Genomic DNA, 27,188 nt, shown 5'->3' with positions numbered 1-27,188 from the left:
GATTTTGTTTTGAGATATTTTTTTTTTTCTGGAGGCTCCTAGGGAATTGATGTGTATGTAAATGAACCAGGAAATAACAGTTATAGTAGTATGGGTTTTTCTCTCAATATATCTGTGAGCATATCAAACTCACACCAACCAGAGATCAGTCTGAAAATACCTTCCATGTTTCTTCATTTACATATGTATACTCTGAAGCTACAATAAGGATTATATTTTTATTATAGAACCATTATGAGTAGATTTTCATTATTTTTCTTAATGTCTCCTGCCATTCTTATTCTTTTAGCTATGGTCTGAAAATAGAGGTTGTTACCAGTGTCGCAGTAGTACGTTTGGTTACATGCAATAAACATAGTGCTGTGACCGGATTGATTTACATTTAATTTGCAAAGTTGTCAAAGTCTGGAAGTATGTTATGTATATATGAAGAGTTCAGGTGCAAAAACTAATAAATCCATTTTAGTAATATTTTCAAAATTAGAGGGTTTTTTGTTATGCTTTCTATGTAAAACATATCAAGTCCACAATGGGCGATCTTAAGTTGAAATAAGTAAAGTAAATAAAGGACAGAATTTCAAAAAATTAGTATGAAAATCAGAACATAAAGCCTTGAACTGAGTAATGATAGTAAAAGGTTTTTTTGGATAGAATGGCCTGAACTCTTCATTCATTCATATATATATATATATATATATATATATATATATATATATATTAAAAATATATTTTTTTATTATATACTACCAAACATTCAATTGAACAGTTGTAAGCAGGGTGTTAATGCATGGTTTTGTCTTAATAGTATTTTGAAATAACATGGCCACAGATATGTTTGTATGTTGTATTATGGAAGTTGACAATAACCATTGATAGTGATGACACACAAACTTATCAAAACCGTAGTTGTGTTTGTATGTTGCATTGATATGTGGTGTTAAAATATGGTGAGGCAAGATTGTATCTTTGAATTTTAAGTAGTGTTGGCTTCACAGTCCGCAAAAATTCAAATAAAATAATCATATTAACAATGCATGTTACAAATCTGTTTTTGTACTACCATTTAAATCCAGATGATATTGTTATTAATAAATTTTTAGTGTAATATTATTTATACATATTTACATTTCTTAAATTTTATATGTATTTTATTCAGCTATTGGTATCAAAAATAATTACTATGTTTGAATGTTAGTTTGCCAAATGGTTTCATTATTACTATTAAATGATGAGAAATGTATTAAGTGGTTAAAGAAACACCTATCTTTTTGGTCCTATGATTAGTAGAATGTATTTTACTGTTGCAGTATTAGTACTTTTAATGTATCATCACTTAGTCAGATACTGAATTTCTTTATTATCACAAATGGTCAAACGTAACCCTTTCTTACAGTTAACATTTTCCGATTATATTCTAAATAATCGGTACTAGATCTGATACTTAATATTAAATCAAATTCAATTTCTGATAGTATGTGGCTAATAACTTTCAAAAGATATACATGTACATGTATAAAAACATCAGATAATAAAATGTTTGAACATATTTAGCGGAAGAGACAAGAATGTTTTGCATGGTACGTTGTACATAATTTCACAACTTTATTCAGTGGATTAGAAACTGTTGTTACAAAAGGTCAAGATTTAATGCAGTCTTGGTTTTGTCTTATGTGCAATAAACATCAGAATGTGGAGGAATGATGTTTGTTTTCACGGTTATTGATCTTACTTGCAGATACACATGTATGGGTGAGTGAAAAAAAAAAGGTTGTACTGACAAGTACCATCTGCTGAAAAATTGGTTAAAAAGATCAAAATAAGGGAGACTTTTAGCAGGGCTAGCTCTGGGAGAGCAGCAAATTTTGTCAAATTAAAAAAATTGCAAAAATTCAGTTATTTTCCAACAAAATAATTATTACATGAAATTATTTTGTCAAACTAAAATAAAATTCTTCAATTATTTTTTAAATTCAAAATTGGCAAATTTGCCAAGTGCCAGAATTTGCCCTGTTCCACAGTGAGATGAGTGGCATATTCTAGAGTGCTTGTGAAAAATGTATCATATTAGTGAGTGACCTCTTCGGCTTCCTGAAATATAACAAAGTGACAATTTCAGGTCCGGTTTGACATTCATGGGGATTTACCCATTTGTCACAGAGTTATGGCCCTTCACGATATAAAAATGTGTTGGATCCAATAGTGGACATGTATTGTTTTAGTAGTACTCTTAAAATGCTTGTTTTGTTTAGAATTGTTTAACAGCTCCATTCGAGCACATTGATTAATTAATCATCGACTAAGGGATGTAAAACATTTGGTAACTTGTCTTCAGAGGACACCCATTACATTGTTCTATTAGCATCAAGGGATCTTTTATATGCATGTTCACACAGAGAGGGCAACACACAGAACGACCTGTGATATATCACTCATGGCGCACTGGTTGAGATGGAAAAAAATGGTTTTAAAGACCCACAAATAATTGTATACAATTTTTGTCGAATAAACATAATCGGAGTTGTGTAACTTCTGATTATCTGTTCCACAGTGGAAGTCTCATTTATTAGACTTCTCATAAACCAATAGGGCTGATTTCATATGTCTGGATTATCAGTGGGTTTTGGAAACACATGGGTTAAACCTAGGTTAAACCCTGGGTCATGTTTACTGTGCATTTCACATGTCTGGTTTTCAGTAACCCTAGTTTAACACTGGGTTGCAATTGTATTCCTTGTTTAAACCTGCTCTTGAGGTGGTTTTTCACTGGGTTTGCTTAAAGTAACTTTTCTTCATAGATAATTTCGCCAGCAAAATGGTGTTTTACATCAGTATCGCAGAGCCATTAAATGTGAACGTTTTTAGAGACCATTTTAACCCACTACAGTAGCAGATAAAGGGTGGGGGATCAGAGGGTTCGACCCCCCTAGACAAGATGCCCTTTTGTCTTTTTTTATTTTCTTTTAGCACAACTATATAGAGAATAATACATGAGTGGCCGTTCGATACCATTTATCTTACAAGTTTTAAAATGTATATTACGAGCGAAAGCGAGTTGGATACGTTTTTAATCAGCAAGTTGTAAGATAAATGGTACCCAACGGACACGAATGCATTATTTTATTTCTTACATATCCTCAAAAATCAGGTTTTAAGCAAATTTTAACATCTTTTTCGACTCAAAAGTTATTTACAGCCCTTCCGCTTGTAGCTAAGTTACGCGTCACAGACAAATGATTGTCAGGTTAACTATACATCACAGTGTAATCGATTTCGACTGTGCTGTTTTTCCATTGGATGAATGGCATTGGTGACCTGGACATCACCTTGGAGCAGCCAGTCATATGTCTTGAAATTGTTAACACACGTACATGTTAACAAGTATGTGTTATCAAAAATAACAAATGATGTTCTCACCAATGGGTGTGTAAGAAAATTAGATCCACCCCTTCACACAACAATTATTCACCATGTTCGTGTCGAACAAACAAAGCGCCTGAGATATATAGATGACAATAAACAAGATACCAGTTATTAAAAAAAAAAATCATGAGTGAAATAATTTTTAAACGCCTTTATTTTAGACGCACATGCACATAAAAACAACTTTACACACTGTTCTGAGTATTGCTATTGCTTTTTATTTTAATCACACAGATAATTTTCAAAAACAAAAGTTATCTTTATTCTGCTAAAAATATATGTCATGAATTGCATTAAAATGACATTTTGTTATAATTTTAACACTAAAAACAGTCATGAACGCAAATTCTTTAACGTCTATCACAAACTGCAGTCTTATAATGACATGCTTTCGTGTTGGTCTTATCTTCATAAAGAGGAAAAAAAGGCGAGATAGGCCTACAGGTTTGAAAATTTAACAAAACATTTTCTCGTTACCCTCAGGCGTACGGGTCCCTTGTTTTGTTTTGGAGTGGGGGGGCTGGTTTTTTCCCCCAATTGAAGGGAAATACCCAATTCTGGGTAACGTTTATTCATCTGCATTATTATCAACAGCTATGTAGGGTTCTGTTCACATTTTACATGGATTATAACTAATATTGTGAGTAGAATGATGGAAATACACAGTGAAACGTTTTCAGGCCAGCTTATTTTGGCCAAACATCCATCATTTTTTGGTAGGTTGAATGAAATGTCACCTAAAAAGGTCATGGGATACCAGTCTTTGGTTAAATGTATTAATGGACTTTGATGGTGTATTTAGTGGTAAGATTGCATTAATAGTCATATTTGACTGTCAAATATCAAATTAATAATACAGTATGTGAGGTAATACACACATTGGATGAAATAAACATTCATTAAGTTTCTGTGGGTTTGCTTCCCAATTCTTCTTCCTTCTGAGGGGAAGGAGATGAGGGCAATCCATAACGTATGTACATCCTGTTGGGGGTGGGGAGGAGGGTTCGGGTATTACATAAAAGAGAGTACAAGGGACAGGGATGTTTCAAGCCTTCTCTATGAGAAGGAAGAGATGTCATAAATAACTCTTTCCACCACCACCACCCCCCATACATACACACCTCACAAAAGAACATGGTGAGCAACAACATTAACAACAGGCTTATGAACATTTATTGCACCATGAGATTATAAAGTTCAACATATTTGGTTTTATCACAGTCTGAATGCATTTGGCAGTTACAAATGTTTGAAATCATTCTTCTTTTAAAAATTCACCCAAGTGTGTTCTAGCACTATATGACCTCATATGGTCAAATAACATGCACACAAATAATATGTATGATCAAACACCAGTTTTGACAGTTGTAACAGCTTTTTAAAAACGTGTCAAAATAAGATTCCACATGCAACAATCATGTAATGGATATTGACTGATCTGATGAACTATTATGTACTTTATTTAAAGATATCTTGTCCATTTTATTTGTCTGATGTTTTTTCAATAGATTCTTGATGTAAAATTCACCTGAAAGGCAAAGTAAAATATTTCTTATTAAGACTAAATGTATGGTTTGCTTTAGGGTATGTAAATAACATTTACACTAACTGTAAAAATGTGACACATAATTACGTCAACTATATTTGATGCCAGATATTAACAAAAGCCCTCCTGGGACTGTGAAACACTCCTAATTATATGTAACATCAAAGCTATAAAAATACACTTTACTTCATCATGACTTTTAAAAATCAATAATGTGCCATACTAAACCTAGTGTAATTCCTGCCATCCATACATTTTTTTAGAAGCCTATTTTATCACTATTTCCTGATAAATTTAACCATAGGCAAAAATGTCCTCCTTTGTACGTATTTGCTTAGAACCATATAAATACACTCACTGGGTGTGCTTTAAATTTACATAAAATATTCATTAAGAAAAATAGATGAATGTACACCAGGGCTGCATTCAGCCAGACCAAGCAGAACAATAGCTGCATTTAGCCAGACCAGTTTCCGCTAGACTGGTTTATGCACTTCATGTTAAATCCAAATGGTCATGGTGGGAACCAATTGAATAGTTCGCGAATGTTAGCGAAATGTTCGCTGGCTGAACTTGGGGCAGCTCTCTCTTTTCATGAATACTTGACCAGACCTCTCCTGTTGGGCCCATCTGGCCTCCCCACCTTCTTATTCGGTCAAATGTCCTACACACCCAGTGCCGAAGTATGGTAGCCTGTGTACAACGGAAGATTTTACCAAACCAGTAACTAACTTGACACACTGTCCATGACAAACAGCTAGTGAACCCAGGTGTGTGACCAGAACAGACTTTGAACCTTACTTGGATATAAACAGGAAAATAAAATCTATAAACCATGTTCAGGCCTCCTCCATGAGAAGAGAGAGTAGTCATAAATACCCCCCCACCCCAAATTGTCTGTTGGGATATCCAGACCAGATTAGTGAAAACTGGGGGGGGGGGGGGGGGGGGCAGCAATATATACAATGCAAATTGTTTTTGTTTGTCTTGTATCTTATATTGCTCAAACAGTGAATGTGAAGTTATCCAAAAAACAAACTTCAGAATTATTGAAGGGCATATAATCTTGACTATGATAATAATTACAAAATAAAGGGAAGTATTGTAAATGTAACTATTTACACGATAGTTTACCTGCTTTATAGGATGATCTAACCAGTGGGCCACTGGCCGTGTAGCTAAATCCTAGCTGATCTCCAACCTGTTCCCAATAGGCAAACTTATCAGGATGTACATATTCCTTTACCTGAAATGGCAAGTTGCATCTTCTTCAGTAACAGGGAATTTAAAATTTAAAAATAAAAAGTTTTTTTCGGTACTAAATACTAAGTTTATTTTGACAGTGGATTTGTAATATTATTTATTACTATACTTGACTAATCTGTGGTGGAACAGAAAATAAAAGCATCAGATCTGAAACTGCATCGGCTATAATTAGACGATGTACCAAAAAGAAAGCTTAGGCGTTTGTCTCATCTTCACCAACAAATACTTAGAAACAGCACAGTAACAAGAATAAGAATGAGCCTTAAGATGCTTTTTATTCCAGGGTGCAGGAAGTAATGAAAATGAAATAGAATGTGCCATAGTATAAAGTCAAATCTGATCTGCATAATTCACCAACAGTTTCTTTGTTTATGTGAATATTTCTACACTAAGTTGATTGATTGATGAATTTCACTAGAAAGAAAGAATTGTATGTTGAAATAAATGCCAGAATATCAAAATAATTTCTCTTACTGTGAGATGTCTCTTTGTTGGCTGCATGTACTGTCCGACAGTGAGACAGTTAACATCAATCCGCCTAAGATCTGACAATGCAAACACAGCAATAATAACATTAACTTAGAACTGATATAAGAAAACCATGTGAAAGGGTTATGAAATAAAAACAAAAAAGAAGACATTCATGACTCCAATAATAAAATAACATGGTTATGACTGAAATAAGAAAATAACAATATGGCTGTATTTCATATACAACAAAACATGTGGTTAAGGCTGAAATTGATGAAACAGTACATAAAAGACTGAAATACAACATCTACTATCAAAAAAAAAAGAGACTTGTATTTATGTGTGATGAATAAAACAGTGAACAACAGACATAAGAAAATGAGCATGATACAGTTATGACCGACACTAACATGTACTCTGGAATAACAAAAGATAAATTTAATGGACACTTCTGGACATTTTTAAACGATGACCATTTAGTGCCTAATGTACCACTATTGCAAGACAGGACAGCACATATCACAGCCTTTGATAATCAGTCACAGTTCACTGAGTGCAATCGATCCTACAATTCACAACACTTTGGGCAAACATTCTCCTACTGAATTACATCTCTCCCCACAACAATATACAGATCTGGGCCAGTGCTTATAATACTTTGGGCAAACATTCTCCTACTGAATTACAATCTGGGCCAGTGCTTATAACACTTTGGGCAAACATTCTCCCACTGAACTACATCTCTCCCCACAACAATATACAGATCTGGGCCAGTGCTTATAACACTTTGGGCAAACATTCTCCTACTGAATTACATCTCTCCCCACAACAATATACAGATCTGGGCCAGTGCTTATAATACTTTGGGCAAACATTCTCCTACTGAATTACAATCTGGGCCAGTGCTTATAACACTTTGGGCAAACATTCTCCCACTGAACTACATCTCTCCCCACAACAATATACAGATCTGGGCCAGTGCTTATAACACTTTGGGCAAACATTCTCCTACTGAATTACATCTCTCCCCACAACAATATACAGATCTGGGCCAGTGCTTATAATACTTTGGGCAAACATTCTCCTACTGAATTACAATCTGGGCCAGTGCTTATAACACTTTGGGCAAACATTCTCCCACTGAACTACATCTCTCCCCACAACAATATACAGATCTGGGCCAGTGCTTATAACACTTTAGGCAAACATTCTCCTACTGAATTACATCTCTCCCCACAACAATATACAGATCTGGGCCAGTGCTTATAACACTTTGGGCAAACATTCTCCTACTGAATTACATCTCTCCCCACAACAATATACAGATCTGGGCCAGTGCTTATAATACTTTGGGCAAACATTCTCCTACTGAATTACAATCTGGGCCAGAGCTTATAACACTTTGGGCAAACATTCTCCCACTGAACTACATCTCTCCCCACAACAATATACAGATCTGGGCCAGTGCTTATAACACTTTAGGCAAACATTCTCCTACTGAATTACATCTCTCCCCACAACAATATACAGATCTGGGCCAGTGCTTATAACACTTTGGGCAAACATTCTCCTACTGAATTACATCTCTCCCCACAACAATATACAGATCTGGGCCAGTGCTTATAACACTTTGGGCAAACATTCTCCTACTGAATTACATCTCTCCCCACAACAATATACAGATCTGGGCCAGTGCTTATAACACTTTGGTGTTTCTTTGTTTTGTTTACTGACACCAATAGAACACATTGATTTATTAATCATCGGCTATTGGATGTCAAACATTTTGTAATTTTTTACATATAGTTTTAGAGAGGAAACCTGCTACATGTTTCCATTTGTAGAAAGGAGTCTTTTATATGCACCATCCCACAGACAGGATAGCACATATCGCGGCCTTTGACACATCAGTTATCGTCAGAAGAAAATTTCACCAAATTATCTACCAAACTTTAAAAACTGAAGAAACCCATTTATTTTGTAACAAAACGTCAATTATTCATGAAATTATTTCGCCAGAGCTAACCCTGATCATTCACTGGCTACAACAAGAAATAGCCCAATGGGCCCACCAACGGGGATTGATCCTAAACTGACCGCACATCAAGCGAATGTTTTGCGACTTGACTATGTCCCACTCTCTTATAACACTTTAGAGTCCAGACTCAAATCACATGCATGCAATTTGTATTCAATGTCATAATGTCAAATGTTTCAAAACCTTATTACAGACCTGAGTCAAGACTTATGAAAGTTTTATTATAAGCACAAGGCCAGTATTAAGATGTTAGTACCTTTCAGAACATCCATCACTTGTTCATCAGTCTCACCAAGTCCCAGCATGATGGACGTCTTGGTCATGAGGTCTGGCTTCACCTTCTTCACATGCTCAAGAACAGACAAAGATTGCGCATAGTTGGCTCTGGGGTCACGTACAAATCTGAAATAATTATTCTTATGTTCTTCACATGCTCGTGAATAGATGACTGGGGTCACGTACAAATCTGAAATAATTATTCTTATGTTCTTCACATGCTCATGAATAGACGACTAGGGTCATGTACAAATCTGAAATAATTATTTTTATATTCTTCACATGCTCGAGAACAGATAATGACTGAGCATAGATGGTCCTGGTGTCACATACAAATCTGTAATATTTATTCTTATATTCTTCACATGCCATTTTTTATTTCGTATAAGTTTGCTGAACTCGTGGAAATTTTAAATTTAAATTCTCAGCAAGCAACCATCAAGGATCCAAGAGAAAATACCAACTTCTGTAGATCGGCCACCGTTTCCACGTTGTGAGCATAAACATCAAGACCGGACTGGACAACCATTTCAACCGCCTTCAGGTCACCACGGAAATCAGGGGTTAAACACTCAACCAAAATCTTAGGATTTCTGTAAAGTAAAATGAAACAACCTTTCTGAGATTACTGCTAAAGCAATACATGCCACTGCTGGGCATATTTAAATATCTCCTAAGTTCAAGGGACACAACTCTGTCAAAAATAGGTAATTTAGGTAATTTGCCATGAGACTCAAAGTTGAATTTTAACTGTATATTATAAAGCTATACAAAACATTTCAGCTCAATATCTTGAGGCATTATGCAAAAAAGTCCAGAAAATTGTATGTGGGACAGACAGAAGGAGCCAAAACCTATAGTACCCTTCGGTTAGACCATTAAAGGAAGGGACAATCAAGGCATTTGACCTGGTATGCATATTCAACGATATATAATGCACATTATTGCTTAATATCAACACGTATAATCGTATAGTTAATTAATAAAAGGGTTAAATGTGACGGCTATTATATATAACAGGCGCAGCCATTTTGTACCATCCCAGTGAATACGCCCTCTGGCGAGCTGGTGGTTATGTAATACCTAACGTGTCACGTCAGGAATTATTCTTCGAAGTGAAGAAACAAAACATACCTGATTTTTGCAGATGAATAGCAATATTCTGTAATAATAGTCATCCCAGTAAGCCAGCAACAATTATATATTACTTTTAATACAAAATAAACCACCATTGTCAAAGTGTTGAAATAACTGTATTATGGTTTGTACATAAATTAACCCACATACTGAAATAATAATCGGAGTGGTTTTTTTAGTTAATTGGTCTTTTCTTTCCGTGGCCTGTACCTGCATGTGGTTCCTGATTGGCAGGTGTATATTTAGACGGTCCCTAGACACTGTGTCTAGACACACTAAAAAGACGTGCCTCTTTTATTAAGGTCACAGGGTATTGTGTGTTAACCACACGGACATCCCTCTAATCATAATCGATCAGCCGTCTTGTTTTATTACTGTAAGTAATTCTGTAAAACCCTTGATTAAGTAGACTTTCCCATCTAAAATAACAAAACTGACCAATTACGTAGTCCCAAAGAAAAGAAAATTATCACTTGGGTATCGTGAGTGGTCGTTTTTGCTCGAACGTAGCATACCAATAGGCTTAATAATATGCATTTTTTTTCTTTGGATTTTAAAAAAAAGAAAAATACTATAACTCCATTTCGTTCTATTGATGCAAATTGAAATATATTTAGTTAAATAGTTTATTATACTATCAAGTCATTTATGTTGTTTTACAAGTCAGGTTGATGAAAGCGAAGCGCCTTGTCATAAATTAGAGCGTTTGTTTACACTATGCATAGAGCAGATGGACGGAGCTGACGTCACTTCACTCCAAGCTATACCACCGGACGTCACAAAAACGAAACAAAATGGCTGCCCCCAGTTAGCAGGAATAATCATGGTTTTTTATTAACTCTAAAATTACGCGTTTTTCATTTGTTAAAGTGTCAGTATGTGTTGGTGGTCCGGGTATGCATCTTTCCAACACATAAGGCTCTTGTTGGAGTTTAGTCTACCTTTAAGGGACTAATAATTAAATATAGTCATACTGTGGTATGCATCAAAGTATAATATTCACTGAGTAACACAATTAATATGAAGATAAACTCTAATTATAATCTTATATAATTATATACTGTAGGGCGCGATGTAGCCCAGTAGTAAAGCGCTTGCTCGATGCGCAGTCGGTCTGGGATCGATTCCTGTTGGTGGGCCCATTGGGCTATTTCTCGTTTCAGCCAGTACACTACGACTGGCATATCAAAACCCATGGTATGTACTACCTGGTCTGTGGGATGGTGCATATAAAAGATCCCTTGCTGCTAATCAAAAAGAGTAGCCCATGAAATGGTGATAGCAAGTTTCCTCTCTCAATATCTGTGTGGTCCTTAACCATATGTTCAGTGCCATATAACCGTAAATAAAATGTGTTGAGTGCATCGTTAAATAAAACATTTCCTTCCTTCCTTCCTTATATACTGTAAAAAATTAAATATTAGTGATCTTAAAATTTAGCAACATCAAAATAAGTAAAATATTAGCAACATAAAACTTTTCCAAGTTTGGCTTTATCAGACAATAAAAATATTGGCTGAAGTGAATTAAATGTTAACTATAGTTTAATCGATAGTATGTAACCGGCGTTGTGTGTTCAGTTAATCATTAACAAAACAATCACACAAAAGTTTTTCGGAACAGTCTCTTGTATGTCTCTTTAAATTTAATGTCATAATTTTTTATTTTTTAAAAACTTTATGACCCCAGATCACTGGCAATGCCGAGGCTGGGGTGCCTTGAATGTACAATAATAATAAAATTATAACATGATTGTGTGTACATGTATAACTAATTGTTTTATAATATTTCATATATACATGTATGTATATAAAAAAAAAAAATATGATATATATGGTAGTTACATTCATTTCATTTGTTGTCTACATTGTGCTAGCATATCCATATATGTTTATTTGTTATAAAATATTAATATTTTGTAAAGTCTTACTAAATTCGCAAATATTTTATCCTCGCTAACATTTCCTGATTTATAAAGAAAAGACTAGATGTAAACCATGCTTAGCATGGGAACATTTAGATGTGATGAGGTTATCTTACACTGGGATTTCCCCTTAAAATATGACCGCAGTGTGGATAGCCAGCTCATAGCCATCTCTATGTTAGGTGACAAAGATGACACCTTCCACTGCCGTTGAATTTATGGATTTTGTGATTTATACATCAATATTTTTTTTTTAAATGACAAACAATTCATATATAGATACTCACAGTTTTTTAATTTCTTTAACGGTTTCAGCAATATGAATAGCACCACCATCAGGTAAATCTGAAATATATTATTAAAATATTTTATTCTTTAACTGTATTATTTTTGTGTCTACTAAATTGTCTCTTTTCACTGTGGTATATTACGTTATTGTTTTAATAAGATCAGTTTATTACTGAGGTCAGTGTTAAAAACACTACATCTTTTACAACAAATAATTAGATGAATATTAACAACATATCTATTTTCTAATACGAAACATATAGCGTCAAAAATTACAAAGCACCATTATTTAAAGGGACATACCCTAGTTTTAAAAACTAACACATATTTTTGACTATTATAACCGTTTTTGATAACTTAAATCATACTTTACTTAGATTTTATTGTTTAGATAATCAATTTTCGTACATTCGAAGTGTTTTGGGTCATCCTAGTGTTTTGGGTCATCCTAGTGTTTTTAATCTCACAAAATGCATTTCTCATATTTTAAAAAAACGCACGTGTGTCTGAGAAGTAACAGTTATGAAGTCGAGTTTTAGTCTATTTTTAGAGGGTATTTCACCATTTCAAAGTCACAATATAAAGTGAACCGGATTACAAATACACATACCGCCCGCTACAGACCCTGGTCAGGCTGCCTGTGTTCCTATCCACATGCCAGTGTGACAGTCCCCTCTCACCCACCCCCACCCCAAACCTTTTCCTGTCCTGGACGAAGGAGCCAGGAAAGTCGACATCTGCACTCATAACAGGCATGTGCTACAACAGCTTGCTCTGAATGGGCACATTAAAACCAGTCTAATTAAAATTTGCTCCACTGGTTAATTACTATTACCTGTGGATCTAACAGCACCTAGTTGGAGCTCATGCCAGTGATTTGAAAAGAATTTGAAAACATTTGGGATTATGCCAAGGGTATACGAAATGATTCGGGTGAATTACGAAGTATGCCGGAAACTAATTTCAATATAAAATTTTATATAAAATTTGTTTCAAGACAAAACAAAAACCCATGATGGTATAGCCATAAAATCTGTTTATACTAGTATACAATCCAGAGTTTATTACTGCACTTTTCCCCCTGTTTTTTAATGTTGAAAAAGACCAACAAGTTCACCTATTGTATAAATAGTCTCGCCCGATATTTTTAGAATTTGTATGCTCACGAATAACGCTATAAAAAGCGAAGTGTAATTGATCGATATTTAAATTGTTATTTATAGATGAAATGTCACCTGGACATCGGAGTCCACGCAATGCTGTTAGATCTACTGGTAGACCAGCAGAGCTAATTTAAATCAGATTGCATTAAAACCTACCAACCAAATATACGCGTACTTAGTAAGTAACTTACCATCTCTGTCAACTGATGTGAGAACAACATAGTCTAAGCCCCATGATGCAATAGCACGGGCCGTCTTCAGTGGCTCATTTCGATCTGGGGGCGGAGGGTTCCGTGCTGTTTTCACTGAACAGAATCGACAGCCTCTGGTACATGTGTCACCAAGGACCTACATTAAAGAGACAATTTAAATCAATGACATACAGGAGATAGGTAGTTAACCTAAGAATATTTTGTCTAACAAATTTTTAAAAAATCATACCAGTTATTTCTTGCAGGAAACATGACACAGAACTCATGTTTAAGTATTCTAGATAGTTAAGCATACTATTATTTGTCAACATGACTGGTGCAGAGAACAAAATTAATAACTATTAAATAACAAATATACATTTTAAACAGGATTTATTTTTTTAAATATTGAATTTTACAGTTTTAATGCGATTTTTCACATTTGTTTGTATTTGTAAAACAAATTTAAACATCAGTATTTAGGCAGCAACCCATATTCAATTGCAATTTGTTCTAAAAGACAAAAATAAGAAGACAAAAGTCCTCGAAAATATGTTATGTTTTTAATGAGTGCCATGGATGCAGTTACTGTGTTTTGTATCTGTGATCTCGCCATTATGCTGGCTGCTATTATTTGTAATATATACTGACTGCCATATGACCATTTACTGTGATGGTGTAAAGTGTTCACCATGTGTTTGTTATCTGTGATCTCACTAATGTGTTATCACCATGTGTTTGTTATCACAGTGTTTGTGATCTCATCATTATGGTTGCTACCATTATAAGTAATACTGATTTTCATATACCGTATTTTCCCGTGTATTATGCGCACTTTTTTCCAGAAAATACAGGTTAAAAATGGTTGTGCGCTGCGCACTATACATAGCAATAGAAAAAATATCTTTTAAAAATGTCCAGCGATCACCCATGAAAAATCGCCGATCGGTAGTTTACGGTACTTTACAGGTTACTGACAGTGTTCATCACAACGAAACGCCAAAACCCTCTTAAAAATCGCTTTTCACTTGTGATGGTTGTAATAAATGCAAAATTAATCTACAAAAGTATCCATACCTCGCCAAAAAGTGCACAAAAATTACAAAACTGGACAGTAAATATTTTTAATTTCCATGAGATTTAATTCGGCCATTTCCGGCAAACCGGAAATATACCACACTATTATAAATTTAGAAATCTTGCGCATTCACGTTAGCCACGAGAACAAAATGTAATATGCTATATTTTTGTTTTCATATATTTATTAGTCATTTACAGTGTATGGGGTATATAACTTTGTTTTAATTTATGCACGTTTGAGTCTGTGACATGTAAGTACGCAAGTACTAGCCTTTGTTTAATGTGACATGTAGGTCTATGTACTCAAATACCTAACTTAAGTTTTGTTTCTTGGTTTCTTGAATATATCGCTTCTTTCACTTTTCGTTAATTTTGGTGACGGGGAAAACGGTACATCTTGCATTCACTGTCGATTTTGTGGTTTAAAAAAATGGTGCGCATTATATTGTAGTTCATGTTTTTTTTCTTGGAATAAACGTTCAAAGTGGGGGGTGCGCATTATACACTGGTGCGCATAATACATGGGAAAATACGGTAACCAGATACTGTGATGGTGTAATGCGTTATCTGTGATCTCACCAATGTGTCATCACCATGTGTTTGTTATCGGATCTCTTCATTATGGTGGCTGCTATTATTAGTAATATACTAATTGCCATATAACCATTTACTGTTGAATTTTTATATTGATGTTGACCATTACTAAGTTTTGCCTCTACCATAGTTTGATATCCAATAGCCGATGTATTTTTTGTGCTGGGGTGTCGTTAAGCATTCATTCATTCACTAACCATTATGGTAACTGCTATTATTTGTAATATACTGATTACCATATAACCAGTTACGGTCCCAGAGAAAATACCACTGATAGTGTCAAATGTAATGTGTTATCACCAGGCATTTGGTATCTGTGATCTCACCATTATGGTGGCTGTAGCTGTTCCATGCTGACCTCCACCCCAACACTCTCCAATGTTCGGACACTTTGCTTCCTCACAAACCTGCAATACAAATATTATAATAATAACATTATATACATACAGCTGTCGGTTAATGAGTATTATGAACTGACATAAGGGCATAAAGTATGTTAGAAATATTTCAATTTTTTTTTTTATCCATCCCTTCTTCTTAATGTAACTTTTGCACCAATCTCTCTCTCTCTCTCTCTCTCTCTCTCTCTCTCTCTCTCTCTCTCTCTCTCTCTCTCTCTCTCTCTCTCTCTCTCTCTCTCTCTCTCTCTCTCTCTCTCACATACTGACATACTTTCAGTTGGTGTACTCAAAATGTAGAATATATTTATTAAAGTTGTTTTGGAGTCTCAAAGTTACTCGCTATTAGATTGGTGAGACAAATTATTTTTTACAGTGTTAATTCAAGTACTGGTTGTCTCTGTCCGAGATGAAAGTGGGTTACACAAAAAATCCAGAACTTTTCTAATATTGGTGGTCAGGGGTACTCAGATTGGCCCTACAACAGTCTAAAATGGTGATTCCCATTCAGAATGTATGCAAAGTATCAACCAAAACCATATCTTAAGTTTTGGACAGAGAATATTAGTTTGGACAAACAGTGGCACGTTTCCAACATTAAATATGTAATTTTGAACCCATATTTTTCAACCTCCAGTTGTAAGAAAACAAATAATGTAACACTCTCTTGATATGTGTAATATTTTAGGGGATTTTAGTAATTACCCAAATAATATTTAATTCAAATTTTTAAAACCCTATGATCACGATCTTGACGTCATTGTTTATGACACTTTGACAAGGTTTATTTTCACTTTTAATCGATGACAAGTAATCCCAACCATAATCTTCTTCAAGTTTGTATTATTAGTTATTTTTGGCAATAATATCCTTTAAAAATCTTCAACTTTCATTAAATAATAATGTCCAACATGTTTTAAAAGAAATATTTAACAAATATCAAGAAATCAAACCCATGTGCACATTATGTCATCGATTTTGTTTACATAAATTTATACCATTTTTTGTTTTATTTTCAGTACTGTGACAGGGAACATTTTGCTATCAAGATCTTAATTAGCAATATTTCCAGTAAATTGAAAATTGATTAGCAAGTACTGTTTAATATTTTAAAACTGTGTGGCGATCTCTGAAACTTGCATAGTAAATCGCAACGTGATACTGAACTAAATGTCTCCCATGTGATAACAACTTAAATATGAATAACAGTCAACAAAATACACTGGATATGTTCGATTGTTATTCTACTTTGTTCTAGCAGTCACAGAATCAAGATAGATAACTCCTGTGAATTTTGACAGCTGTGTTTACGAAGGCCGGTCACATCGAGAATGGGAGGGAAAGAGTTAAAAATCCAGAATTCCAGAATTTGTTGGTTTTTTAAATAACAGTTTTTTGTGAACTTGTTAGCAGTTATTAATTTAAAACAAACCGTATGTAAAGACAATTCACTCAGAGAATTCTTCAGCCTGTTGTAATTCTTTCCAATGGGAATACTGGTCCGTAACCATTTTGGCAATCTCATTCTGAAAAACATGTATAAAACTAACATCAGGATATTCTTCTGTTATGTAGTACAGAAAACATGCATAAAACCATCATTCTAATTCACTCTTCATATCATGTGAAATTTGACTGGCTAATCAAATCTATTTGCGCCAGTAAAACCTATTGTTAATGTATTTCTATCTTTCAGGCCTTGACTTAAGACTTAATTGACCATAACCTAAAAAGTGAAAATAGAAGACAATAACTTATAGGTTACGATATGTTTACTTATTATTTTACTATTATTTTAAAATGAAGAAACTTCAGTAGGGTTATTGTTATTGTTATATGGTCTGTCATTCAAAAGAGCGAATCACAGGCTGTTGTTTGCGTGAACCAATCAAAGTACAAATGGCTTCTCTTTTTGGGGGGTTAATGTTATAGAAAGAGAATTAAAATATTTGAAAGTGATCCCATAATGTAGGTTCTTTTATTTCTAGCTTCCACAAAGGGCGAGATGTAGCCCAGTGGTAAAGCGCTCGCTCCAGCCAGTGCACCACGACTGGTACATCAAAGGTCGTGGTATGTGCTATCCTGTCTATGGGATGGTGCATATAAAAGATCCCTTGCTGCTAATCGAAAAGAGTAGCCCATGAAGTGGCAACAGCGGGTTTCCTCCCTCAATATGTTTGTGGTCCTTAACCATATGTCCGACGCCATATAACCGTAAATAAAATATGTTGAGTGTGTCGTTAAATAAACCATTTTCCTTCCTTCTATCTTCCACAAGGGAAACAACATCACTTGCCAATAAATGTAATTTTCATTGTATAAAGATGGTGTGAATATTACTTAGTACCCAAGACAGAATTGTAATGAAGAACACTACAACTTCCATTGTTTAAAAATTATCAGCAGTGGTAACATGATCAAATGTATCTAATATTTTCTTACGAATTGCAGAATAACTGATGAGAGTAAGCAAAAATCATCACTTATGCAATAGTTCTAGAATATTTTTAAAATTCACTTGCCATATGGCCAGTGGATTTGAAAATTCACTGGCCATGGTGAAAAATTCACTTGCCTAATTAGCATAAAGTGTACATGTATTGCAGTTTAAGGCTTACCCTCTCCCCCCTCCAACACACACACACACCACATTATTAGTAATTTTTCAATTTGGGTACTAAAAAAATGTTTTTGCAATTTATGTCATATTTTATAAATTAAATTAATAATTTACACATTTAAAGTATTTGTAAATAGTGACATGCAACCTTTAAAACTAATAAAAGACTGGTTACCGTTTTGCATATTATTAGTATTAGAGTAACAAATCTTTGGATTTCAGTGTAAAAAAAACAAAATGGCGGCGAAAAACAATATAAGTTGTAGAAGCATAACAAGGGGTATATGCAGGGATGAAAGTGACTTTTCCCAAAAAGGGCTGAAATAATTTTACCAAATTATGGATATGTCTTTGGCCGAGGACGCGCTGGCGTAGACAGCGCCGGGGGGGGGTGTGTGTTCGAAGGGGGTGTCCGCTGACCGATCAAGAACTTTGTACGACATCCCATTGAAATCACAAAATCCCGAACAATGGACAGATTTTCAATGCATTCGCAAACAATATCACCATTTTGTCCAACATGACGCGACCAATGTATACGATCTGCGCATTGGTCTCGCGCAGATGATACTTCGCGAGACAAATCTGGTCAATGGCGAATAAGCAAATATGGCAGCCACAATGGGCGCAGCCATGTTAGATCTAAAGTTGGATCTAAACTCCGGAAATTTTAGGCGGAACGAATGAAAGTTGAAAAGGGGCGGAATTAAAATTAAAAAATTTGGCGCAACAAAAAGGTGGAATTCCGCCGAAAGGCGGCGAACTTTCATCGCTGTATATGGCTTTTTATGTACCATTTTTTTACCCCGAGCCAAAGGCGAGGGGGTAAAAGAGCACACAGAGGGTACATAAAAAGCCATATACCCCGAGAGATGCTTCTACAAAGAATTTATCTTGCCGACATGTTAAACCATATAGCCAAATAATCAAAATAACGCCAAACAATAATTGTTAACAATTTATTAACGGAGCCACACCACGCGGACGCGAATGAAACCACATGCCAGTAATGAAAAATAGTTCCATCGATAAACGAGTTTTTAAGTTCAAATGTTTGTAATACGAAATTGTCTGAAACAGACGATATTAAAAAAATTAAAAAAACTTGATTGATTATCAATGTTATTTATAATCTAATTATTGTTTTAGCATTAACTGGGGTGGCTGGAAACTGTTGGAAATTACAGACAGGGTATAAGAGAATTTGGCTCCGCCCACGGGGGTATAAGGGATTTGTCCAATGGCAAACAACCAATGAGATTAAAGAATTTCACATAAAGGCGAGATAAGGAACTTTGTTTTTCCAATGTTTACACTTTATAACTTTATTAAAGTTATATCAGTAGGTATATTGATGTCATGGATGGGTCAGAGATTACTGGTGGCTGACTATTTGCTAGTGAAATATTGCATGTGATAGCAAATTGAAAGAAATGACTTGTAGATGTTTCTTTTGTTTTTGTATGATTGTAGGACGTAGCGTTGTATTTTTTTTTTTTTAACCACTTGCCATCGGGATTGCACAAAGTAACTTTTACTGGCCGAATCCAAAAAACACTGGCCTTGGGCATCGAGCCACCGTATTCTAGAAGGCCTGCTTATGACCATGCAATTAAATTTTTGACGTGTGTGTGTGTGTGAGAGAGAGAGAGAGAGAGAGAGAGAGAGAGAGAGAGAGAGAGAGAGAGAGAGAGAGAGAGAGAGAGAGAGAGAGAGAGAGAGAGAGAGAGAGAGAGAGAGAGAGAGTATATATAATGCTCTAGATGAAAATATTACTATTACTAGCTACATATCCATGGCACAGCAGGCCCATCAAAGTGTTTTTTAAAGTGGAGGGGCTAATGATCAGGACAGTGATTAAGAATGACACGAAGTGCCTTGCCCGAGGATGCGCAGTGCCCAAAACTTGTGGGCGGGTGCAGGGGCATGCTCCTCTGTGAATATTAAAGGGACATTCCTGAGTTTGCTGCAAGTTTTAAGATGTTATCGACTAACAGACACTTTTTGACGACTCTAATTACATATCAAATACATTTTTCTGCATAAAATATTAGTTGTTGTATATTAAACGTGTTTCTGATCGTTCTAATATTTGTACTAGGTTAAATTTCATTTTATTTCCTAAAAAAGACAAAATCTAGTTTGGGCTTCTTACAAATATTAAGACGATCAGAAACACATTCAATATACAGACAATGATATTCTAAACAAGAAAATATATTTAATATGCAAGTTTAATCGTAGAAATATTTTATTAGTCGAAAAAATCTTACAATGCAGCAAACTCAGGAAGGTTTTTAATTTAAATGGCATTAAATGCCTTTTCCTGGTATCTGAATAACAAAATTAGCAATTTTTAAACAACAATTTTAAAACTATTTTAAGAATTATTTTAAATAGTATTTTACCCCAAGAATGTTTTCATTTAGAAGACCTTAAACGCACTTGACCTCATCGGTTAAGTGGGGAGGGGGTGGGGAAAGTGATCAGGGTTCGAGACATCTAGGGGGGTGCAGAGGTATGCTCCCCTGTGAACAAAATTAGCCATTTAAAAACAAACCAACATTTTTTTTAAACTATAGTAATACATGTATAACTCAAGCATGTTTTCATTTAGATGGGAATTTTGTTTTTAATTGGATGGCATTAAACACCTTTTCTTGGCATCTGAATCGCAAAATTAGTAATTTTTAAACAACAATTTTAAGGACTATTTTATGTAGTATTTCACACCAAGAATGTTTTTATTATGATGGCCTTAAATGTACTACATCTCACTGGTTATGTAGAAGGCAGCAGTGATCAGATTCTGAGACGTCTAGGGTGTCCAGGGGTATGTTCCTTGGTGAAAATTTTTAATAATGAATGGCCATAAACGTGGTTTCTTGGCATCTGAATCACAAAATTAGCCATTTTTAGACAGTGATCAGTTGCTCTTTGGAATTTTATAACCCAATAATTACTGTTTAGAAGAGTTGAATTTTAGTGTTGACCACCAACATTGTACACAGCACTGGAATGGCTACTGCTGTGTTTCACTGCAAGCATTTTATTTCTGTGACTTTTTTGTACATGGAAGGGAAACATCGTCTGGAGGGAGACAGCAGGTGCGAGTGGAGGTGAGGGGGATTTGGGGTCGAACACCTCCCCCCCACCCCTCAAAGCATATTTTCCATCTTTTCAACACATACTTTGATACAAATTTTGTTCCTAGTGTCTTCATGGATATTATAGGTTAAGTATGCTTGAATTTGATAGTATATGGGGGGGGGGGGGGGGGCTTTGAGCTCACCCACCACCACCACCTCTGGCTCTGATGGCCCTGCAGTTTGTACAGTAGTAAAAAAAGAAAACCTTGCAATGTTATATTGAGTACACAATTAATATCAATGATAAAAAGTAAATGACAAGACCACCAAACCTTTCTCCTTTAATTTTCTTCATCCCTTGTTCACCTTCATATGGGTTTAGTGGTACATTGCCTGTAAGAAAATCTTCCAGATCTGGACCACTGGACAGCCTCTCCTTCTGGTCATCAGACAGACTGCGATACAGCACTGAAGAATCATTACTGAACAGTCCCGCAACCTGCTGGTATACAGGGAGAAAAACATTATTATAACCTACACTCTTAGAACTTCTTTTTTCTTATTTCCATGCTTATAGTTCAAGCATGCTGTCATGGACACACACCTCAGCTATCTGGGCTCTGTGTCCAGGACAGTGGGTAAGTGGTTAGTGAGAGAGAAGTCAGTGTAGTGGCCATACACATCTTAAGTCATTAAAACACGCTCGGTGTGAGCCAGCATCGGTCCAAGAACCCAGTACCTCAGACTTAGTCTTAGTCTTACCACTAGTTCATCAAGATAAACGTCTCCAGCACGATATTTATTATTGTTATGTTTATTGTTGTGCCGTAACGTTTATCCATTGGGTCGAATTTTCCATTTGCAATCACGATTTAATAAAATCAGGCATATGTGCTTTATTTAAGAGCCTCGACACATACATTGTACAACAACATATTTTAATAAATTTTAGACTAAAATATTAATTACAATACCTTTGGTAACCTTTCCAGGATTAGATGTTTGACGATGACACATTTTCATATTTAAAAGTTATTTTTATCCTGGCACATCGAAAATGCGGAATGAAAATATGGTGGAACAACAAGTATTCGTATCAAACATTTTACGTACAGCCAATAAATATTTCGGAACTGAATGGAACTGATTATTCATTTTTTTATTTTTGTTTCTATATATGTGCTTTGTGTGGGTTGCATTATATGCATTATTAATATTTATGGCATTTTTTTTTTTTTTTTTTTTTTGGGGGGGGGGGGGGGTATTATTCTTTTTTATTATTATTAAAAAAAAAAAAATTATTGTTAGTACAGGTCATTACTTATAAAAGGCTTTCATTTATTTCCTTTTTTAAAACTTATTATTTCCTTTAGAATTTTTCTTAATATTATCATTACTGGCCATTAGTTACATGTGTTTCAAAGGTTTTTTTCTTTGTTTAATTATTATTGCAGGTCATTAGTTATTTTAAGGGTTTTATTTATTTAATTATTTATTATTAATTTTTGCTCTTTTTTGTTTTAATTTTTTTAGTTATAATCACTGGTTATTATAACTTATTTTAAGGTTTTTATTCAGTTTTAAAAAAATATTATTATAAATATTTTTTAATTAAAGGAAGGGACAATCAAGGCATTTGACCTGGTATGCATATTCAACGATATATAATGCACATTATTGCTTAATACCAACAAGTATAATCTTATAGTTAATTAATAAAACGGTTAAATGTGACGGCTATTATATATAATGGGCGCAGCCATTTTGTACCATCCTAATGAATACGCCCTCTGGCGAGCTGGTGGTTACGTAATACCTAATGTGACACATCAAGAATTAGTCTTCGAACTGAAGAAACAAAACATACCTGATTTTTGCGGATGCATCGCAATGTTCTGTCATAATGGATATCCCAGTAAGCCAGTAACAAAATAAACCACCATTGTCAAAGTGTTGAAATAACTGTGTTATGTTTTGTACATAAATTAACCCATGTACTGATATAATAATCAGAGTGTTTTCTTGGTTAATTGGTCTTTTCTTTCCGTGGCCTGCACCTGTGGTTCCTGATTGGCAGGTGTATATTTAGACGGTCCCCAGACACTGTGTCTAGACACACTAAAAAGATGTGCCTCTTTTATTGAGATCACAGGGTATTGTGTTATAACCACACAGATACCCCTCTATTCGTAATGGACATTACCAGCCGCCCTGCATTATTACTGTAAGTAATTCTGTAAAACCCTTGCTTAAGTAGACTTTCCCATCTAAAATCACAAAACTGACCAATTACGTAGTCCCAAAGAAAAGAAAATTATCACTTGGGTATCGTGAGTGGTTGTTTTTGCTCGAACATAGCATACTAATAGGCCTAATAATATGCATGTTTTTCTTTGGATTTTTTAAAAAAGAAAAATACTATAACTCCATTTCGTTCTATTGATGCAAATTGAAATATATTTAGTTAAATAGTTTATTATACTATCAAGTCATTTATGTTGTTTTACAAGTCAGGTTGATGAAAGCGAAGCGCTTTGTCGTAAATTAGAGCGTTTGTTTACACTGTGCATAGAGCAGATGGACGGAGCTGACGTCACTTCGCCCCAAGCTATACCACTGGACGTCACAAAAACGAAACAAAATGGCTGCCCCCAGTTAGCATGAATAATCATGTTTTTTTATTAACTCTAAAATTATGCGTTTTTCATTTGTTAAAGTGTCGGTATGTGTTGGTGGTCCGGGTATGCATCTTTCCAACACAAATCTCGTTTGAGTTTATTCTACCTTTAACCTACACAACCCCCAACCTAAAAAATCTTTTATTATATAGTGATTTCCCTAGAAATTACACACGGCATGGTAGACCAAACACTTTTGGGGCATTTTCACCATTTTCGGGGCACTTGTTTTTCATTAAAAATATACAAAAATTAATTGAAATAAACACTAATGTAATTTATATGTTTGCTTTAATAAATGAATGGCAAAATATATAAAAGGCATACTTCATTCATTAATAATACCTTTTTGGGAGTTTTATAAAGGCAATTTTAGAATTAATTACTGAAAAAGGCTTGTTTAAGCTCAGGGCAGCATAGTGCTGATTAAGGCAAGATGGCGCTAGAGTATTGAGGCATGGTGCTGCACCATGCTAAAACAAGCTAGGGAAAACACTATTATAAGTTTCATTAATCTTTCATAATATTTCTATTAATCTTTTATAGCAAGTTCTGGGAAAAGGTGTGTGTGTGTGTGTGTGTGTGTGTGTGTGTGTGTGTGTGTAAAGGAAACTTTAAAAAAATTAAAAAGCACATTTTTATTTAGTTAATAATTAAATTAATTAATTATTATCATTAAACCAATAATTTATTTATTGTTATTTATTTATTATAATTACTAATATTATTCAGTAATTTATTATTATATTATTATTTATCAATTAAGTATTAATTAATTTTTTATTATTTAGTTTTTATTATTAATATTATTAATTTATTAATTATAGATTTTTTTTTAATATTAATTAATTAGTTTATTTATTATTATTTATTTTATATTATTATTATTGTTATTAAACGTGATATTCCATTAAATATCGTATATTGTGGAAGACACTCGTGAACCTGAGATGATTAATTGTAAAAATAATCCTATTCCGCCAACAGTTTTCAATCACATTTTTAATGTGCTTATAGTGGCTGGTGGGAATATTCAAGATTTTGTTCGTAACTGAAAATTGGATTAATGCAGGATTACTATTTGGACAAACTGTATTTATGCGTAAAACGTAACTCGGGAAGTGTTCTTTATACAGTAAGTGTTTATATTTATTGGTACATCTCATATTTCGCCACAAAATAATTAATTCCATAGTTGTATCGTTTCTGCCTGAAATCTGGGCAGAAAACACACGCTTGTTTTTGCTATTAAACACCAGCGGTCCAATAAATGTCAAAATGTTAAAAAATGGACCTTCGCCTCAGGAAATACAGAATTTGAAGGGGCGTACAATCCTGTATGCCCTGGCAAAACTGCGTAACTAATAATATTATACACACACATTTTCCCACACTCTTTAATGTTGATTTGTTATCAATTCAACAATAAGTGACTGACGAAAACAGAATAAAAGTTAATACACATTGACCATAACTCGTGAAATCGCATGTAAAAAAAAAACATCTTTGATGGTTGAAACACCACTGCCGTATCATAAACTCAAACACTGTCAGTCATACCTGTATACATTTGTATTTGTAATAATTTACTCCTAATGATCGTTGAACTAATGTTTTTAAAAGAGCAGACATCTTTATGTTTTCAAAAGGCAGACATCTTTATTATAGGCTGCCTTCGAATGCGTTACACGCGTAACTGAAATGTAATTTTTGTGGGTTTCTACTACGTCAGGTAAATTGATACTTTAATGTATTCTTCTTCTCTTTTTCTTTTTTTTAAAAGAAGAAAAAAAAACACCATTCTAGATATGGCAGATTTAAATGGGGGTTTTTACGCATAAATATTTGCATTTGAGAATTAACACACGTGCATTCGAATAGTTCAAAAATATCAGCCGAACATCTGTCGTCGTGTACTGAGTACTCTATACCGTATACGCTCAAAATCGACCCACGTCACACATGTGATTGGCACGATAAGCTCATTCTCACTGACATGGTAATGTTTTTGTCTTTCTATCTTTTTATCTTTGCTTTTCTTTCTTGAACATTTTGAGATTATTTTTCTGCATCTCTTCTTTTGAAAATTATAGTTTAAAAAGCAGCTTCTGTAAACTGTTATATTTAATATTTTGTCTTTATGTCAAGTTTGCTAATTTTAAGCGCTGGCAAACAATGATAGACCTACTCGCATTGTCAAGTGCTATTCTGATGATAGTCAGTGTAGTAGGTGAGGTGGGTTTGTTTTGTTTTGGGTTTTTTTTACCAATGAATGGCATTATTTTAATAGATAATATTAAGAAGTACACAGACATTCTTGGTATGTTACGGATATAGTTCAGCTGGAAAAATATCCGCCCGGTCCCTCCCTCCCCTAACCCTAACCCCAACCCCAACCTTAACGCCAACCCCAACCCCAACGCCAACCCCCAACCCCCCAACCCCAACCCTAACCCCTAACCCTAACTAAAAATAATAATGGAGGGGACCGGGCGGATATTATACCAAAAATAAACATAAAAATTAATATGAGAACATTTAAACATCAAAGTCAAACAAAGAAAATTGATCTTCCTACTTGCTTTAATTTTATGAATGTTTTCCATTTTCCTGCCTTCATTCCATTTTTTTATTTTTTTTATTTTTATTTTTATTATTATTATTATTATTATTATTATTATTATTTGTTGTTGTTGTGTTTCTTTGTCTTATGTACTTTTGTTTATTTGCTACATACCGGTATAAAAACAAAATTGTGGAGGTTTCCTACATAAATATTTGCTATATAGTATATATAAATTACAAAACTTTTATGCCTACATGTATAAGAATAAATATTAAATACAAAATATAAAGTTAGTTTATAACTAATAACATTAGAAACTGGATTTTAAATATACTACTCAAAAGAAGTTAAGGGTCAAAAATATTTGTGCAAATAAAAATAAGCTAATATGCTAAAATTGTGACGGCTAATGACAAATTATTTATTTGATGTCTCAAGAACAG

The 27,188-nt window shown here is 34.3% G+C and overlaps 1 protein-coding gene across 1 annotated transcript; it reads right to left on the bottom strand.

Moving 5' to 3' along the window:
* Positions 1-4,576: 4,576 nt before the first annotated feature.
* On the bottom strand, positions 4,577-25,850 carry LOC121375597 (lipoyl synthase, mitochondrial-like). The gene is made up of 11 exons (XM_041503131.1): positions 25,740-25,850; positions 21,834-22,003; positions 17,225-17,318; positions 15,721-15,801; positions 13,721-13,877; positions 12,366-12,423; positions 9,482-9,610; positions 8,998-9,143; positions 6,707-6,777; positions 6,101-6,212; positions 4,577-4,948 (listed from the first exon to the last, which is right to left on the bottom strand). The coding sequence occupies exons 1-11, from the start codon at positions 25,809-25,811 to the stop codon at positions 4,836-4,838; spliced, it is 1,203 nt and encodes a 400-aa protein (XP_041359065.1). The 5' UTR covers positions 25,812-25,850; the 3' UTR covers positions 4,577-4,835.
* Between the last annotated feature and the right edge of the window lie 1,338 nt (positions 25,851-27,188).

The sequence above is a fragment of the Gigantopelta aegis genome, chromosome 6, assembly GCF_016097555.1.
Source record: "Gigantopelta aegis isolate Gae_Host chromosome 6, Gae_host_genome, whole genome shotgun sequence".
Classification (NCBI taxonomy): domain Eukaryota; kingdom Metazoa; phylum Mollusca; class Gastropoda; order Neomphalida; family Peltospiridae; genus Gigantopelta; species Gigantopelta aegis.
Note: the sequence above shows the minus strand (reverse complement) of the source record. Positions and strands in the feature narration are given on the sequence as shown.